The 20,668-nt window shown below is 32.5% G+C and overlaps 1 protein-coding gene across 4 annotated transcripts in view; it reads left to right on the forward strand.

The window, feature by feature from the left end:
* Positions 1-535: 535 nt before the first annotated feature.
* Positions 536-20,668, forward strand: part of MTA1-like (metastasis associated 1-like) — a 62,291-nt gene continuing 42,158 nt past the window's right edge. For all 4 annotated transcript variants that reach the window (XM_074143154.1, XM_074143155.1, XM_074143157.1 and 1 more), the window contains exons 1-11: positions 536-716; positions 5,146-5,213; positions 7,881-7,974; positions 9,173-9,363; positions 9,690-9,807; positions 12,114-12,213; positions 12,798-12,897; positions 14,760-14,948; positions 17,808-17,941; positions 18,014-18,108; positions 18,732-18,851. In XM_074143154.1, coding sequence (XP_073999255.1) covers positions 686-716; positions 5,146-5,213; positions 7,881-7,974; positions 9,173-9,363; positions 9,690-9,807; positions 12,114-12,213; positions 12,798-12,897; positions 14,760-14,948; positions 17,808-17,941; positions 18,014-18,108; positions 18,732-18,851 — 1,240 coding nt within the window. In that variant the 5' untranslated portion in view covers positions 536-685. The remainder of the gene's footprint in view (positions 717-5,145; positions 5,214-7,880; positions 7,975-9,172; positions 9,364-9,689; positions 9,808-12,113; positions 12,214-12,797; positions 12,898-14,759; positions 14,949-17,807; positions 17,942-18,013; positions 18,109-18,731; positions 18,852-20,668) is intronic.

A 20,668-nucleotide genomic window follows, 5' to 3' on the forward strand; every position in this document is an offset into this window, starting at 1 on the left:
GGAGGGGCAGTTAGGGATGACTACTCTATACAAACCCCCCAAATATACCGAGAATTGCACCCAATAAGAAGTTCTAGGAAGGATTCACCCTTCTGGTTTTTGAATTGCAGGGGAGTGAAAAGCGGGCAATTAGGGACAAAAGAGGGCTTAGCATAATTACCTGATAATTACCCGGACTCTCTAGAAAGAGAGGGGAGCCTTCAGATTGGATAACCATTTTCTGGCATCCAAATTTCTTCATTCTCTTAAAAAAGGGTTCTGTTCATCTCTTAGCATACGCCAGGAGTTTATTTCTTTATGGAGTTTCTTTACCTTCCACGCTCGCAACTGAATGAGCGTCTGACGCCTTGAAGGCCACGTTTTCGACATTTATACATTATATATATCGTATTTTAAAAGTTTTTTTTTTTTTTTAAGTAAAGATAGATGAATAATAATGTATATTAGTTTATTTTTAGTAATCGATTACTGTACAACTAAATAATCGAGGTACAATCGATTTAGGTTAAATCATATTTTGCAGTTTGCACTATACTAAGGAAAATGGCGATACATTGTTGCTGTTACTTCTACAGTGAATGAGCTGTATGTGACCACTAGTGAAGAATTTTGTGTGCGTTTAGATTTATTGAAAGATATTTATAATGGTGAATAATGTTACGACGTGAACACTGAACTTTTTAAAATGACGACCGCTAATATGTATAGAGTTGGTGGTAAGTTATCATGAATTCTTTAATTTCTTTTAGTAAAAATTATTTATCTCAACCGGTATGGGTAGCCAAACATTTTTCATTTGACACATTATCCAATTTTGTTTTTGTCTACTTTATTGTTTCATTTTTTATTGCTGAAGAAGAAATAATTTTGGTTCATGGTGCAGCTTAAATTTGTATTTCGATTAGAAATTCCTTTCTATTTTAAAAAAGATTTTTTTTTTTAATTAAAACTTAAGATTTACTTATAAGTATTAGAAAAACTAAAGGAATTGTAAAACTTTAAATTATTGAAAATCCATAATAATTATTGTATCCTCATACCTCGTATAATATTTCTAAATTAATCATTATAAATTTCTTGTTTACGTATAATTTAATGTGAAAAAATTCCAATGAACTTGTAGAGCAAAGGATAGAGTTAAAAGATTTTTGATAGTTATGAAATATACATAGTATATGTATATGAATACATACATATAAATATATGTAACAATGTTTACAGTTACAACGATTTCGTAAAATTCATCTTGAGTTTTTTCCCCCAGAAATTAGTTGTTCCCTGATCATACACAATAGAGTTTTTTAAAATTGTGTGTACATGTGTATATTAAAATTTCATGTATAAAGTACACACATTAAGAGGCGAATCACTTGTATTTGAGACATTTTCCTTCGATAAGTTGACATTTTTGTTGGTTTGCTCAAGTCTTTGTGGAAATGCGTCCTTAGGCCTCAATCGGAACAGCCATTATAACTTTACAGTTTAATCAGGTGCAAAAAATAAAGTTGTAAAAAATAAATGTTTATAGTTCTAAATATAGATATCAGAGTAAGTCTAGTTTGGTCAGCTCCTTTGATACACCATCTTTTAATAGAATGCACCTCGATAGTCAATGTTTATAGGCGTTGACCACAAGGCCAAGATGTATTGTGGAGCTGAGTACGATTCCCAAACTTGTCTGATTTATTTGCTGATCTAATAAGAGCCCTAAAAGTAAGTGCGGTGTAACAATAGTTGGCGTTTTGACTTTAATAGTTATTGAGAAATGATACCTGCTTTCATGTCGCTTTCTGTTGTTATAATTTTTACCCCGCTAACAATGAAATGTGGATCGGAAGAAGTGATAGTCGAAGGAATGAGGTCATGATTATACACACGATGTGAAGGAAGTTTAAATTTCAGCTCTTTAATTTTTAGGGCAGCCTGTCGATAAGTGAGTGGTCTAAAGAGGTGTGACCACTTGTTGCAAAAGTCGTCTTGAAACATTTATTTTCATTTTTATTAACAGTGATAAAAGTGAATACAGTGCGTGTAGATTCTATAATCATAAATGACTCACAGATTCGCAAGTTGGTCGATCGGCACTTTGGAGGTTTCTTAGCGAAGCGTAAAAAAAATAATTCAAAACGCATAATTAATAAAAAGGATGGGTTTTTGTGTGTTTTCCTCAGTGATTACGTGTAATCGTTTTACGCTCCTAATTTAATCTCTACAACTTACCTTTCATTAAGTATTTCTCGTGAATACAGTTTGTCTTCTACTATTTAAATTTTATGTGCGCCATACTTTTTTAAATATTATTTTCTCATTATTACTGTTTATTAAATTTTTATGATTATCTTGATTATATTATTAGTATCGCAGGTGACCAAAATGCGCAGTAATAATGCCAACCGTTCCTTAGCAATGAATAGCTTTTCGAAATGTAGTATGTTTAGAAATGTATGCTCTAATTGAGTATTCAAAATCTCTGATGCATTTTTAAGGTTTTTATGGAGTCCATAAATGAATGACAGAATAAAACTTTAAATATGCTTAAATAGTACCACTGTACTCTTTGTTCCTTACTTAAATATAACCTTGACATCCACCAACTTGTATTTTTTTCAAGAAATAATGAATAAATATGTAAAGTAATGCCTATTTTTTCAGGCAGGCTTTACGTCCAACTACCAATTAGGTGTCGTGGACGGAGGCGACCAGCAAACATACTTTACTGTAAAACTCTTTTATTAACCACTTAAATAAAATCCAAGGCCTAAGACCAGGAATCGAAACCAGTACCACAATGCATATTAGCTCTACAGGTCTCGCCTCTTAACCGCTCGGCTATCGTGGCGCCTTAATGAATAAATATGTACGTAGCTCAGATAGTTGCTGAGGTGTGCACTTAGCTGATGTGTTCTTGAAAATGGCGATTAAAAGACCTGTACCAAAAGAATATATTAAAAAAATGTTAAAATACTACCAAAAGACCTGTATCTGAACATCATCTATATCACTACTGAGCAAAATAGTTCATAAATCTACACAAATCCGACAAATGTGCACACCTTGTATCATGGAATGACGTAATCCGGGGATAAACTACTCTCATTTGCTATAAGCATACCTGAACATTAGCAATATAATTATGTATTTTTTCTGTTGACTAAAAAGTGACTCTTTTCGACCAGAAAATAATGGAGTTGAATAATAGCTGTGCTGAATGGAGTTCATATGTGTTAATTCGCCCCTTGGTAACTTTTGAATTGGGCACTAAACAAAAGTCAGGGAAAAAAGTACTGTAAAAAAAGTTAACTTTTTTTTTTTGCATCTTGCTGTTAAATAGACTACTGTATGTTGGATATCAGCCTCCAATCACTGTATCTGTCGGTTTGTTAGTTAAAGCCCGCTAGCAAAAAAGGCATTGGTATATTTTACTGTAAAAGAAATCCTAGTGAGATTGAATATCCTCTCTACGATTTACATTTTAATGTTTAACAACGCAGTGCGACTTTCTTGCGTCAGGTGATCCCTCTTACTCAGACATAATGTACCCCCTCCCAATTAAAGATATGTAAGAAGTCTCAAAATCTGAGGGGTGCTAGAAAGGGCCACTGCATTGATTGTCACTTGTTCGAATTGGTTTGGTGGTGAAACCAAGTTTCAACTCTCGTTACTTTATAGTCTCGAACAAGAAAAATTAGAGAAGGTACTGATGTCCGGCACTTCTCGTTCACATCACCTGGCTTCCCGACTCAGCAGTGATGCCAACATAGAAAAACTAAAACCTGTGAGAGCTACGCGCTTTGTAACCTTAATTTCCGAATTACCCTCTTATATACTTTAGAGGTTAAACGGAACACATCTTCCTTTTAAATTCCACCTGGAAGATTTAGCAGTATTTTTTGCGGAACTTTTTAGTACATGGTTCTTACTTCTTAATGCGCCCCATTAAGAGTCTTCGACTCAGTCGATATTGCACAATCACAATTCTTCAACCTGTACCTAATATTACGATTTTACTGACCAAATCTATGTGAATGCCATTTATAGCCTCTAGAGAACCTAATTCTCTAACATACCTGTCCCGCTGGTAACTAATACGGATCTTGATCCTTATAAAAAAGAAAAAAAAATTGTTATTCTTATATTTAGTATAGAATCTTAAAAAGGTTGTAGAAGTGCTTTAATAATATGAAGGAATCTACTTAGAAGGGACCGACTGAACTAAACTTCAACCTGAAAGCCTCTGTTGTAAAGACCTTTCTGTAGTTGTTGGATCCTTTGCTGAAATCATTCGAGGATTAGAGTAAAAAAAGTACATGATATTCTTGGATCAAGTTGAGTAAAATTCTACCTAGCTTTGTAAATAATGGCAGAATTCGTAGGAACTCCATTGGGAATAACGTTAATACTAAAAAATACTTCCTTACACTTGCAACATTTCATTACTGATATATCATCATTCATAATTAAAGTTTTCTTATAATTGTAATATTACAAAAAAATTAAAATTCCTTTCATGGCTGATTTAGCACCAAACGAAGGGTTATGTAGAACGCACTATGATATGATTCTTCCTTTCTTCTTGAATAAGGTAAGGGGGAAAACTAGGCGATACCATTAACTAATTTATTAATTTTTCACTGCAGACAATCTTCTAACCCAACTTTATTATACTTGAATTTTATTAATCGACTACATTGATCATTAGCGCCGTCTAATATCTATAATTATATATATAATTTTATTTTTATATATATATATATATATATATATATATAATATATAATATTATATATATTTTTTTTAAAAAAAAGGCCAACACTTCAGGTTCCACTGACAGCTTCTAAGAGGTAACTTCCTCTTTTTCTGAGGATCTCCCAAAAATAGTTATTCCTGAAAAATAATAAATTAAATGTGATTAACACCTGTTTATAATACTAAGTTTAAAGAAAATAGTTGCAACCATTTGCAACCATCATGGCAAAAACAACAAAAACAAATAAATCTATTGTAAAATCCATTCTGTTCAATGTCACAAAACATTAATTTGAATATTTTATTATTCCGTAGGATCAGAACTGGAAAATGTTTGACTATCCTCGGTTGACAGTTATTTTCAGATATTTGTATATAAATTACTTTTCTGTTTTCTAGACTACGTTTACTTTGAGACAACGTCAACAAATCCATACCATGTTAGAAGAATTGAAGAACTTAATAAGGTAAGCTACAGATTTTTTTTTTATCTACTATTTGGACGTTTGGAAAGTGATATTCAATTTACTTGAACATCTTTATCCCATGTCTTGTAGAATCAGTTTCATTACTATTATAATCAAATTTTGACCAAATCAGTTTTCAGAGCCTTTCCAGTTTAATTTTCTCAATTTAATCATTTTCTGCATTTGTAGGCGCTATAACAGTAAAAATGTACCTTCAAAATGAAATTTCCTGGGCATTATATTATACGCATTGCATATACAAAGTATTAATGACCAGATAAATTTAATTACAAATTTTCACTTATGCTCCCTCTTAGTAGTCCAGAGCAAGACTGATATGTAGAATTTAATTTGAAAGCTTTTCTTTTTATTCAAGTGACATGTCCAATGTTTCCGATAGTATGATCAACAATAGCTTCAAATAGTTAATGATGCGTTTGTTCTGCAGTAACGAACCTTTTCACCAAATCTCTTTCCGAGGAGTAGAATATGAAAAATTCAACCACAGCAGTGTATAGTTTCTGACGCGTTTGCCTCACGGGAACATACACTTTCACCAACATTCCTTTCCGAGGGATAAGGGTATGGAAGATTCAACATGGCATTGAATTGTTTCTGAGAATTTGTCCCAAGGTAGCGTTCGCTTTCATCAGCACCCTCCTCGAAAGGTGGAGAATGGGTGTTTCGTAAGGTATAAGCTTTGATTTTTCGAAGTTAATGCACAGCCTATATCAGATTTCATATTTCAATAATAAATACCTTAAATTTGAGGTTTTGATATCCGAACGTGAGTCCCTGATACTACCATATCATGGCCATATTATAACTGTCCGGTAGGACCGTTGTGTAAGGGTCGATCGTCAAAAACTGCACAAAAAAGCGTAACATTGAAAAACACCCAACTTTGGCGATTTTTTTCTCTTTTACTATAAAAAAAAAATTAAGGACATTTTCGGAAAAGTTGGGTTTTTTTTTGTAAACAACGTAGCGCCTAAACGCGTGAACCTATTTTCATGAATGAGGTTTCATTCGATTTGGAATTTTATGGAGATGTGCCTTTTGAGGGTCACGACGCTGTTCATTGAATGATAGAGAAGTTGTATGTAAGGCCCCCTCCAATATTATTATTACTAATAACTCTGTTAATCTTTGCCCAATTGTGAAAAATTTGGCAAGATGAAAGAGTTAGGGCTATCCTATATTTCATTAAAGCTACGTTCTCCTTTTAGTTCACCTGCTAAGAGGAAGTTTTGCAATCATTTCAAATTGGTAGCGTGAATCTATATTCGTGAATGAAGTATCATTTGATTTTAAATTTATGTAGATTTGCATTTTAGAGGTTTCGACGATGTGCATCTTTAAGAGCGGAGTTAGCCCTACGCGAGTAAGGCCCCCAGTAAAATTAATAATACTAATAACTCTTAAAATCTTAATCCAACTTTAGCACGTAGGGTGGTTAGAGCTTCCCAAGGTGACATTAAAGTGTCATTATGTTCTTATACCTACCAAGGTATTCTATTATCGATGAATGAACTGATTTTCATGAATAGGTTGTCATTCAATTTGAAATTTTATGCAGTTACGGCTTATGGGGGTCTCGTGTTACACCTTCCCTCTTAATGGGATGTAATTATTCATCACTTTATCCCAAATATTTTTCAGTCTCATCTTCTTCCCATCAAACAAACAAAAAAATCTATTCGAAAGGTACAAAAATATCCTTAACAAAAACTTACAGTTTAGAAAGTTTTGTATAAGTGTTGATTAAACGAAAAAAATACACCAATCAGCAAGTACGTATCATTTCATTAATATTTTTCAGAATTTATTAGATGCCTTTTTGCTGGCCATTATCATCTAGAAAATGTTTCAGTAAAATGTAGCTCTCATTTAATTTAGACTGATTGTAATAAATGGTATTAAACTACTCATCCACATTTTTTTAAAAAGATGGACCACTAAAAAAGTAATAATAATGACGATTATTAAAAAATAAATACATAAATAAAGCATATGTCTATTTGCTAGCCCTTAGATATTTTCTTCTTAGGAGCTTCTTACAGCTCACTGCCTGGAGGCCGGCAGTGCATTGAAAAAAGTTCCTGGCGCCAATAACCTTTTATATTACAATTGGTTTGTTTATACACATTTTTCCCAGAAAAATATTATCTTAATTTTTTTTATTTTATTATTATTATTTTTAATGATTTAAGGCGCGTCAACATCTAAGATTATTGGCGCACGGAGCTTTTTTCAGTGCACTGCCGGCCTTCAGACAGTGTTCTCTCGTTACAGACAACACTGTCCATCACTGGACAGTGAGCTGTAAGAAGCTTCTAGGAAGAGAAAATCTAAGGGTCAGCAGCTGGATTCAAACCCGGGACCTCCGGGTGGGAGTCTAGCACGCTAACCGCATAGCTAATCCCTTCCCTATATTATTATTATTATTATTATTTGATATCGTTGCCAAAGTACTTGGAAAATCTGCCTAACTTTTCTCAAACAAAATCATACATTCCAGGTTGATGGGCGGCAAGTACAGTCAGTACACAAATGGAACCTCACGGTCACTTTCTACCTAGTGTTACTTATGTGACAGGCTCCTACATCTTAAACGCCTTACAATTTTGTTTATTCTTTGCATGCTATTTATTTAATATTTTTCAGACGCCAGCAGGTAACGTGGAAGCGAAGGTGATGTGCTTCTTCAGACGCCGTGATCTTCCTAATACTCTCATCACTTTGGCTGATAAACATCAACGTAAGTAATGCTTTTCTTATTTAGTATTAGTTTAATTTTAAGAAAATCGGTAGTAAAACTGTACAATAGATCCTAACGGATCTTACAATCCATTGTTATTGTTTTTGATTATATTGTTCTCTCTACTTCTCTGTATATTGACATAAATTTGTCTATCTGTGGTGTGTGTAGTAGCATAATTCAAAAACGAAAAATCGTAGATAGTTCAAATGTGATATATAGTTCAAATTTCACTATCGAACCCTACAATAGGCTTTTGGGTAAAATTAGCCGATCGGAAGTGTCACTTTCTAGAAGTTTTGAATGTAATACTTCAAATTTCAAAGACTAACGCCGAAGCGAGAAAAAATCGCTCTTAAAACTCGCATTAAAAAATAGACGGTTTATATTATGTAGTGTGTGAACCACAAGTAAAGCATAAAGTGTCGATTTCTTTACGGCAGCTTTGGTGAGCTTGAGATCAATGAAAACGTTTTTCAAACAAATAACAAAGTTCTGCGTCTTAATTGCTATGTATAATTGTTGATCGGTTTTAGATAAAATCGGTGAAATGCACCAGCCACTGTTGAGTACCTCGACTCACTCAATACATCGATCGACTCTCCTTTTACATGAAATCATGTTGAGTTGTTTGAAAATAACTCTTATTGCAATACTTCTCAGTAGGTGTAAGAGCAGGACGGTACTTTAATGTTATATAAGGAAGCCCTAACCCTTTTACCCTGCCAAATTTGTCAAAATTGGGCCAAGGTTTATAGTTACTAGGAATAATAGTTTTAGAGGGGGTCTTACATGGGGGGGGGCTGACTCCTCTCTCATTGGAGGTACAACATCGAGACACTCCAAAAGACATCTACATGAATGACACCTTATTCATGAAAGTCGAACCACCGTTTAGACGCTACGTTGTTCACAAAAACAGTAACAAGAACAATGTTTGAAAATGCCGTTTATGCTCATTTTTGGCAACTATTAACTCGAAATCTATTAAATCTACATTGTTGCAAAAAAATTACTCTTGTAATCGAGGATGTGCCCTATTTTTCATTCAAAATTTGGGAATTTTATTTATTGTAGAAAAAAAATTGTCAAATTTGAATGTTTTTCAACGTTACGCTTTTTCGTACAGTTTTTGACGATCAACCCTTAAACAATGGTTCTACCGGGCAGTTTTAATATTTTACTTATTTTGTTCAAGATGCACTTGAGGCAGAAGGAGAAAATGTGGATCGGAGTGATTTGACGTTGAAGGAGCGTCATCAGCTCAAACATCGGGAGCTCTTTCTCTCTCGCCAGATAGAGACATTGCCTGCCACGCACATCAGAGGGAAGTGTTCGGTTACACTCCTGAACGAAACAGAATCACTTTTCTCCTATCTCAATAAAGATGTTAGTATTTTATTGCTCTTTGATCCATCATTTAGAAAATACAATAAGTTATTTTTTCTGCAACATATAATAATGTAACCATATTTCATTCAAAAGAATGAACATGTCAATTAAATAAACATATATTAAATTACAATTTAATTCACTCATTACAGTGAGATACATCTTCACTTTATGTAATAACATTTTTCTTAGCAAACTTCGGATTTTTTTAAAAATCCTTATATGTTTAAAATTATGATTTTACTTGGCACTTTTGATTTATTTGTGATATTATTACATACATAGTTACAATGAATGTTATTAAATATGTTTCTTGATTTTAGGACACATTCTTTTATTGCTTGGTGTACGATCCGTCTGCGAGAACTCTTCTAGCCGACAAAGGTGAAATAAGAGTCGGTAATAGATACCAAGCTGATATCCCACTGCTTGTTAGAGAAGGTCTGTTTGATGTTGCTGCATTAATATGACATATTGTGATTACTAAGCTAATATGCACTTTTCAAAGTACAAATTAATAACTGAAGCAGTACCGTATTTTGAATATGGCCTGTTGTGATTGAACTTATGCAATTAATAACGTATGCTATTCTGTAATGAAATTTCACTTTTAGTTTAAAATAATGAACATTTCAATTAAATAAACATATTTTAAGTAACAATTTAATACACTCATTACAGGGTGTGTTCAATTATAACATTTTTCTTAGCTAACTTCGGATTTTTTTTTTTTGCTTGATTAACTTGATATACATTGCACAGCTCATTTACTTTGTCTGCTACTCTCTCATATTGTGCTTCTTTTTATCAGTTTTTGTCTATCTACTATTCTTTTGGTCGTCTTATTATTGTTTATTTATTTTATTTTAATTTTTTTTTTTTTTTTTTGCAACACCAGCTTATAAAACTCAATCATTCGCTGAGTAACATTTTTACACTCCGCCAAATCAATCAATTCTATTGCCATTCTATCATAGTTCAACTACTTCCTCTGCAAAAATGAGGAAGTAGGCTGTGAGGCTGTATCATAAACATTGTCCTAACAATAGTTTCTTCAAGAAGTTTATCAGTTTTCTAAACAAAGTATGTTTCCTCTTCTTTCAGCGTGTGAGTGTTATACTTGGCAGCTATGGTTTTCTTCTAATTTCATATTTTAGAAATTTTGGGTTTTAATTGGGTAACAAGAAACAGTTATTAATGGCGTTCGATGCATTCTAACAAGTAGTTGATTAGAATTATGCCTTCAATCGATAAACACATATTTTATCTGGTTGACTGTATCTGTGACATTGTACAATCAGGAGATAGTCACTTCTCCTTATGTAGGTTCTGGTGTTCAAAAATGGCGTCCTACGATTAAATTTTAGCTTATTGAAAAAGTCGAAAGTTGGAAGTTATTGTCTGCTGTTTTCCAGTATGGTTTTCTTCCTGGCTCTAATCTTAGCGTTCAAATCGCCTAATAAGAATTTTTGTCGTTTCTATGACACTGATTATTTGCTTTCTTCAGTCGTAGAAATCGTTCTCAGTTTTTATTTCTGGGTGCATAAGCGTTGATGCGATTATAATAAACAACCTACCTTTATGTCAAGTTTGCTCGTCTGGGCGAGTAGGATTTTTAGTATATTACTTGAAGTTTTATCTTTTCCTTCCCAGGAATCCTATTCCAAGAAAGTGGAAAGTATTTCCTGAATAAAAGTCTGTACAAAAAACGTATGTTCCACGAACCTATTGAAACATTGTTTTGTCTTTACGAAAGTGATGATTGCCGTAAATCCAACCGGATTTTATTATTTCTAGTGGTTTCGTATCAATAAGGCATCATTGGCCGTTAGTCAACTTTTCACCCAACTCCTAACCTGGGAGGGGCAAGAGTTTTTCTGTTAGGAATTACCTCCCTTAGGTTGCTGTAGACCAAGGATTTAGAGACTTATTTCCTTGACAAAATGGCTTTATTTAAAATAGCGGCGTTCATTGTCATTATCACACATATCCAAAGTTGAGATGCTTTTCATGTGATAAAAATCAGTTACAGACACCTAGTCAATAAAATATAACATTTTATATTATATATTAATATAATATATTTCATAAATTCATATAATATTTTTATTTTTTGTTTATGATCTAAATAATCTTTTTCTTCATTATTATTATTTCATTTCTGACTCCTTATTAGGGAAATCACTTAGGGGGTGGACTTAGCCACAAACCCTTATCTAAATTACTATCTCTCTCTCTCTATCTATCTCTCGGAGTTAAAAACTAAATCCAAATAATAACGGGCTGCACGCGGCGATTGGCTGTATTGATCTGCTTAATGGGCAGCACTCAGGAACTTTCGGACGATACGGACCGTATCTAGGAGGACTGCCTTCTGCGCCTCTACAACCAGATCAGTGGATAGGCCCAACTCATTGACAGCAGTCACCGTTGTTCTGGGCACGAGGCCACTCGTGGAAAGTATTATAGGCGCAATTTATTAGAATGGCAATAGAATTGATTGATTTGGCGGAGTGTAAAAATGTTACTCAGCGAATGAATGAGTTTTATAAGCTTGTGTTGCAAAAAAAAAAAAAATTAAAATAAAATAAACAATAATAAGACGACCAAAAGAATAGTAGATAGACAAAAACTGATAAAAAGAAGCACAATATGAAAGAGAAGCAGACAAAGTAAATATTATTATTATTATTATTTTAATGGCTACTATGTATTATATTTTTCAGTATTTACTTTAAATTTTACAGGAGAGGTTGACCCACGCAAAGAAAGTATGGAGACACTCGCATGGACACCGGAACATAATTTAACCGATAAGCAAATTGACCAGTTCTTAGTAACATCGAGGTAAGTTTATATAACTTTTTCAAAAGGTTAGTGATCCAAGTAGTTAAAAATTGAAGTTTCCAATCGAGCATTCATATGTAAAGGTCGTGTCTCTTTTATTCTATTCAGATTAGTGAATTAATTTAATTTATGGATGGATTTTTACAAATTTTCATATGAAGTAATAAAGAGTTAAAGTGATTTTACGATTTTTTTTTTTTATTAAGTTAAAAAAATTCAATAAGCTAAGAAGAGTGAGGATTAAGTTATTGCGAGTCTTTGTAAAGTAATTATTGTTTATCAACACATTTATAAGGTATTGTTCGAATAGTGGACTTTTATAAAATCAAATAAATGTTATAATTAAATTACTAACAAATAAGGTAAGATTCAATTTACTAACAAGATAAGATTTAAATTTAATGATAATATTTATTTGATTTTAAAAAGGTCACTGTTCTAACAATACCATATTATTGTGATGATAAACAACAATGACAATCCCCACTCTTCTTAGCTTCTTAAAATTTGTAATTCTAACTTCTTTTTTAATAATACAAGTAAATTAAAAAACATTAAGGATTCTTTTTTTAACGTTCTTACAGGTCAGTAGGTACATTTGCCAGAGCGCTGGACTGTTCGAGTTCAGTAAAGCAGCCTAGTCTTCATATGAGTGCTGCAGCCGCTTCCCGTGATATAACCTTGGTAAGTTACATCTTATTTCAACTTTTATTAGTAATTTATTTGTTTCGTTTAATTTTTATCAATCTTAGAGCAAAACATCTTGGCATACTTCTTTTTTTTCAAGCAGGAGATGTGAAGACCGCAATTCGTTTGGATCTGTGTGTCAGTCAAGTATTAGGTCGGTAAAGGAAAACTTGTGCTAATGAGAAATACTGTGTCCGACTAAGAAACTCTTATCTCTGAAATTTGATCGAGTATTTTTTTGTTTTATTATTATTATTATCCAAGGTGCGTCAACATCTGAGGTTACTGGCGCCCGGAGCTATTTTCAGTGTACTGCCGGTCTCCGGACAGTGTTCTCTCGTTACAGACAACACCGTCCATCACCAAACAGTGAACCGTAAGAAGCTCCTAGAAAGAAAAAATCTAAAGGCTGGTAGGTGGATTCGAACCCGTGATCTCCGCGTAGGAATCCAATACGCTAACCGCATAGCTAATCCCTTCCCTTTGAGCAAGTATTTAATTGTGAATTATTACTTTCTCTTGTTCAAATTTTTTTTTTTTTTTCACAAGACACTGCGATCGTGTTAATAAAGACATTTCTTTAATTAGGGTTTACATTAGAAATAAAGTTTTAGGATAGATAGGTGAGAAAAAAGTTGGCTTGCTAGGCATCTATCAAATGCAACATTAGCAGAAAAGAATTGAAATTATCCTGACCATTTAAAAGTCTTTGCTTTATTTTTATTTACTATTCTTGTTGATGGACGGTGTTGCTTTAACAATTTAATAGTTAGAATATAGTGCACACAGACAATACATGCACCACAACGTATTAAGCAACTCGTGTGATACTTTATTTATTTATTTTTTTTGTTAACGCCGAAAGATTTTTTATTTTTCGGTGGTTTTTATTAAAAAAATCTTATTTCTAAATGAACTTATTTCTGGGATCATTTTTAGACAATTATGGATATAGTACCTTTAAAGCATGGCAATCACATAGGGGTCGGGTTGGAAGCTAGTTAAGTAGTTAGTAAAGTTTAGCAGACCTAAATTTTTTTGACAGCCGCAAATGACATATTAGTCTTAACTTATTGTATTTCCCTAATTCATGAGGGGCCTGATTCTGAGAAACTCTTCTTTATCTCTTAAAGTGATAATATCACTCCTGTTGAAATATTTAATACGTCTCTTACACTATTTTTCTAGGTAGTTGCGCTGTACTCTAGTCCAGTTGAAAGGCATATTTTAATGAGCTTACTATTTCTCATAACAAATTAAATAGATAACTAAAAATTTTCGATAACATGTGGTCATTATAAATAGTTGGTACTTTTTGGTGGTGTATTTAATTAATTGTTCATAATTTTTCCTCAAGTTAGACATCGTTTTATAGATGTTAAACACTATATGCTCCTGTCCGGTCCCTCCTAAACTGCTACAAAAGTAAAAATGAAGTGTTCAATTTCAAGCATTTTTAAAGAGAGGAAGAAGAGAGAGCAATAAAAGTTCTGTGATACAGAATGTAAGCAGAAATTGAATATAGTGGCACGGCCAAAAATATTTATTTACAAGCATGCCCAGAAACAAAAAGTAAACACCAACCAAGAATTAAGATCAATGCAATACAATATATAAAAAAAAGGGTGGTATTTCTTCGGTCCTTACTGATGATTACTGAGTGTGGTTTAAATGTTCTGGTTTGTGAACAGGTCAGTGATGGCAATTTTCAAAAAGAAGTTTTTTACGCGTTTTGTAGTAATTTGGTCCTCCTCTCTAACCGTTCGTCTGTCTAACAACTTGTTTAGTATATAATGTAATTTTTAATTGTGTATATTTTTAATAACACTTGCAATTAATTAACCATTGTTTTCTAACAGTTTCACGCAATGGATACTTTACACAAACACAAATATGTCCTCTCCGAAGCTGTGAGTTCATTAGTACCATCGACTGGACCTGTACTCTGTCGAGATGAGATGGAAGAATGGAGTGCTTCAGAGGCAAATTTATTTGAAGAGGCTTTAGAAAAGTATGGCAAAGATTTCAACGATATAAGACAAGATTTCGTAAGTTTTACATGCTTCCAGTTTTTTTTGGTTTTGATTTGTGGCCAAGATGGGTGTATATTGCAGAGTGTTTATTTTAGTTTGTAGCGAGTGGAGGGTGGTTAAATAGTCTGTACTCTACTGATTTCAATTTGCAGAGATTCTTTCCTAAAATTTTTGCACTTTTACATTTTCTACAGTCGGTTTCAGCCAAAAGTAATCGCTCTAAGTCGAGAGCCAATTATGGTTGATATTTGGCGAAATTCTGGATTAGTAAGAAAATAATCAATATTTTTCCAATACAAAAAAAAAATGTTTTCACATTTTATGACACTTATCACTTTTACGATTATTGAACCACACAGATTTTTTAAGAATAATTTTTCAAGTTTTTTATTATTTTTATTTACAGCTGTAGTAAAATTGCATAATGAATTCTTAGTAGTATATTTTTTTAAAAAAAATGTACTGCCAATAATTTTTAAATCTTTTATCGTAAATTACCAAATATTTTTAGTTAGCTTTCATTTCATCCCACTATCGCTTTGCTGGCTCCTACATCACACCTTCTTTTTGAATATGTGCACGGTATAACTTGGTATTTTTCACTCTCTCTGACATTTAGCCAACTTTTTGTTGTTTGGGAGCTCTATCAAAGTGTGAAATTTCAGAAGTTTAAGTGCTACTGGTACACCCAAATTTTCATCTTCTTACAAGTTTTTTTTTTAAATTATTACATAGTTAAACCCATGGATCCAAAACTGTATGCAGATCACCATCATTTCACATTTTTACATCAATAAAAAAATCGTTTCTTGAATTTTATCTTTAAGAAAAGTTTTATAAACACATGTATACAACGTAACAAAAAAATTAAATAATACAGAACGATATAAATAATAAGCATCACTATAAAAAATGTGAACAATATGAATTAACATCGAGATGGAATTCAAATAGTTAAGTATCCATTCCATAAAAACAGCATTCTCTTATAACAATCTCCCCCACTTATTAGAAAAATGATCTCAGTTTTGGCGCATTACCTCAAAATAATATAAATAATTCAATTCATACGTTTAGGAAATCGACAAATCCCGAGAGTACGTACCAAGATGTCGAAGGAATAAGGAGACATAACGAGACCGACTAGGAAAATGTGGCGACGCAGCGACTCCGGGTTGCTTAACTGCAGTTGATAAACAATCGTCTTAAACAAACTTTAAACTTGATGTAATTATTACCTCTAATTAATTACTTCCAAAGAAGTAACACATCTGAATATGGACTATGTGTCCATTGATGAATATTCACTATCTACATCCGCCCTAAACAATACTTATTACATTTTTCTGTTGAATTCGGCATTTCTGTTGCAAAGATGAGAATCTGCCTTATCTAAATTAAACTAAACATTCTAAACTGAATTTCGGCATTCTACCATTCGGAATTTCAAAAATTTTATCTTTTCTCTCGATAAATTCACAAAAAAATGAACTTTTATAGTTAGGTGTCCAAATTCAGACAATCTGTGTGGGTTACTTCTGAGCAAAAAATACCAATTATTGAAAAAACCCATCCATATAACTTCGACCGATATAAGTTTGGCAACTACCATAACTCGACACCATATCTGAACCACAGCCTGAAACTGCTTCAGAGTAACAACCTGAAACAGTTAACAATGCCACGCTGCAAGACCCGATCACTTTACTTATGGCCAAACAAGCTCTCCTTTAAAAAAAATCCGAGGAAAATTTACCACTAGTACCAAAAGGCACACCATGATTAACATATGTATCTGTTGATTCTCTAGACTATATTATTTTGAAACACAAATCATCAATTTTTATAAATTTAACATCTTTCTGGGACTTAATAACTCAAGTTATTTCATTATCCAGATAACTTCTTCGAGATCTTAAGCCGAATTTTAGGCTCTACAGGAATCGCATCATAGTGGCTAGCCTATTCCTATAAACTTATGGCTAATATAGTGGTGGAAATCATTGTCAAGATGCAACTTTTTGCTATTATTCCTTTATAATTAGATGGTTTTCTCATATCATCCTTCTTGTGCAACATGATCATCTCAATAGATGACAAACATAAAGTGGTACCATCCTGAGAAAAAAATGAATTAAAAAAAAAAGTAAGATTTATCTCGTAATGCTCCCACGCCGCTGAGAGATAAAAAAAAATTATTACTGACAGAAGCCTTTCCACTTTTAACCGAGGCGTTTGCTGATTGCAGAGATCATTAGTGATAGATAGGACAGTCTAACTGTTGAAGTAAATATTAAATAAATTATGTAGATCGATATTCTTTATATTTGATATTTTCTCCTCAAAAACAGTTGGAGTTTCAAACAATTCCAAAAAACAGTTGGAACAGAATTCTTGTACATCCAATACCAATGCTCCAACCGGTTGCCTAAAATTGTTTAGAATTTTTAATTGCTGTCAAAGAATCCTGAATATTTTTGTAAAAATGCTTTATAAAAAAAATGAGAGACTTATACTATTTTCGGATGCTGATGTTTACTTTTGTTTATTAGTGACGCTGTTCAGTAAGAATCTGTAATTGGCTCTTAACTCTGTTGTGGCAGTCTACAATCTGAATTACCATTTATAGTTTCTATTCGAATCAGAGGTAAATGTAACTTCTAGCCGCGACTGATATCGCCTCAATAAAATTTTCTCAACGATGTTGTACCGGTTCACTATCGTATAAAATAAGGAAATGAGACAGTAGATGAAGATATTGCAACACAAAATCTGCGTTCTAACGTAAAATTTCTTTTTTTATAAATACAATTGGCTGCTTCATCACATCTAATTGACAGAGTTGAGGCTATTACTCTGATCTGACTGTTTCAGTTACCCTGGAAGTCGGTGAAAAATATAATAGAGTATTACTACATGTGGAAAACCACGGATAGGTATGTTCAACAGAAGAGAGTTAAAGCTGTCGAGGCAGAATCAAAGCTCAAACAAGTCTACATTCCCAATTAGTAAGTTTAAAACTAGAAAATTGGCGATTTTGCAATTGTTTTGAACTCCTTTCAGCACTTGTTTTTTTTCAGTAATAAGCAAAATCCGGCTGCCATCAGTAGTAACAAGAGTGTAATCAATGGAACGAGCGACATAATTAGCAATAAACCGTGCGAATCTTGCGGAGGTGAATCAGTATTACCTATTTGTTTTGACTTGATGATATTTTTTTGTATATTTTGAAATTTAGAGGTACTCAATTGATGATGCTCTCCAGTTTTTTATTCTTATAGTCTACTTACAACCAATCTTTGCATTCTGCAAAGGAATTAAAACCAGCCCATCCCTCTATCATTGGCGGCCAGCAGTTGCTGTCGAATCTATATCGTGCAAAACTTAAATTTTATGCATTTCAAAAACTAAATTGTTTGAGATGTGTGATGAATAATTTTTTTAAAAAGTTTCTTTGATCATTTTTTCAATTGTTCATTTATTACTTTTCTTTAAAATGACTACGAATCATCCCCTTAAACTTGAGATACTAACTTGGAACACTTTTATAAACCTTTAGAATTTTTTTTAAACATTATGCGGAATCTGAGAGTTCTGGTTACATTTTTTGAAGGGCCTCATGGATTTGAATACCTTTTTTAAAACAAAATTTCTGTTTTGTATAATTTCAGAATTTTTTTAATTATTATTTTCATAGGTTTTACAAATTATCACTTGAAAAAATTTTAAGATGGAATTTTTGGATTTATATTTCTGAATGTTTTTTAAAAAAAACAATCAATTGATTTGTGTGTTAAGTTTCTGCCTCACAGCAGTGGTACTCGTGGGGACCTTCCCATATGCAGTGCAAACTATGTCAACTCTGTTGGGGCTATTGGAAGAAATATGGAGGACTGAAAAATCCAACAACAAGGTTTGGTAGGTATCCTTATTTCATTTTCATGAAATTTCTTTTTTCGCATTTTGTTGATATAGCTATTAGACTATTAAACAAATGAGATTCCGCACATTGTGAAAATTATGAAGTATTTTATGTTGAATCCGACGTGATCTGGAAAAGTCTCCTTTGAAGACTTGAAACAAGTAAGCATTAATTACATTATTATTTATCGATTTATTTTAAGGTGCGTCAGCAGCTGAGATTGTTGGCACCCGTAGCCTTTTTTAGACAAGTGTTGGCATCCGGACAGTGTTCTCTCGTTACAGACAACACTGTCTATACCGGACAGTACCATAAATTATTATTGTATTTTTAATCATAAGTGACCTTCCATCTTGTTTTCTATATTATTAAACAAACAGTGAAAATAATTATTATTTGAACCTGAAATTGCAAGTTGTTTTATAATGCCTTTCTAATAACGATCCGATTAAAGGTTCCGACATATTTTTTAAACAGAGAGTTCATCATTTTCTTCTTTTTTGAAAAGGGAAGTATAGAATTCTAAATCGGAGGAGTTCTTAACTTTGAGTCTAACTGAGCCTTAGAAGTGTGCAATAAAAGTAGTTGTCTCATTTGTACTTAAACGATAATATATGTATTTAGTTGTCTCATGGACTATTATGTATAATTATATATATTTATTTTAGATGTATATTATCTTTTTATTAATGAGTTCCATAAAAAATACCTTGTTTCAATGTAAAATTTATTTTTATTGCCTTTAATTATTTTTTTTCAATACGTTCAAAATATAGCTAATTATAATTGTTATGTGTCATGTTTATGCTAACCATTAGTTCCATCTAAGATATCACTTCTTGGCATTGCAATCGAAAAAATTCCTTCGTTCCAGTTTCAATTTTTACTATTGTAATTTTTTTATTTAATGAGAGTGTGTTTGAGTCGGTAACAAATGGTAGTGGTTGGCTTAAGCTAAGTTAAAAGATACGGTGTGAAAGAAGTTCAAAGCCATCAAGTTCAGTGGACTGTTTTATTAATATTCTATCTAGTAGTTGTTAATAAAAAGGAAAATCTAAATAACGTTTATTAGGATCGAATTCGTGATGCATTATAGTACTAGAAAAAAAAAAAAAATGTTTTTCTCAAATTGGCCTCTTAGTACTGCGAACCATCTTGTGTGACCCACTTGGCTCAGCATTTTGGTAAGTGAAGTCACTTTTATCACGCGAATCATTCTTTTATAAAAAGGCACGTGTAGTTGATTGTTTAAGAGACGTTAGCATGTATTCATAATCTTGGTTTTCAAAGATTAATCCTTGCGTTTATGTATAACGTCTTTTCCATAGTATACAGTCGTTAACTGCCCATTGTGATTCCATAAAATTTAATCGTTTTATTGTGGTCTTAAACCTTACCTGTTTTCTAACAAGTAGGTCGTTCAACTAATTAATGAAGCAGTACTGGCCAGAAGGTAATGAAGTTTAAACAATCGTTAGAGTGGTGTTCTAATATAAAAAGATACAATTAAACTGAATATATTACGAAGGTGAAATAAATATATTTTTTTGTAGACAGTGTGAATTGATTTTTTTTGTACTTAAAGTAGATTTTTTCACTTTTTTTTTTTTTTATAGTATGCTGTTATTAAGAGAATAAAATTTTCGTTGACCTTTCAGGCGCGGGTACAGTACGCTACCACTTCTGCACTTTTTTTCGGGCTCTTGGAAAGAAAAATTAAAGTTGGAAATTCCTCGATATATATAAAATCGCAAATCGTAATTATAATTTCATTCCAAACTTTTAATACTTAATTCAGTGACATTACTGTCCT

This window comes from Rhodnius prolixus, unplaced genomic scaffold, assembly GCF_049639745.1.
Source record: "Rhodnius prolixus isolate KJV_2025 unplaced genomic scaffold, Rpr scaffold_12, whole genome shotgun sequence".
NCBI classification, from domain to species: domain Eukaryota; kingdom Metazoa; phylum Arthropoda; class Insecta; order Hemiptera; family Reduviidae; genus Rhodnius; species Rhodnius prolixus.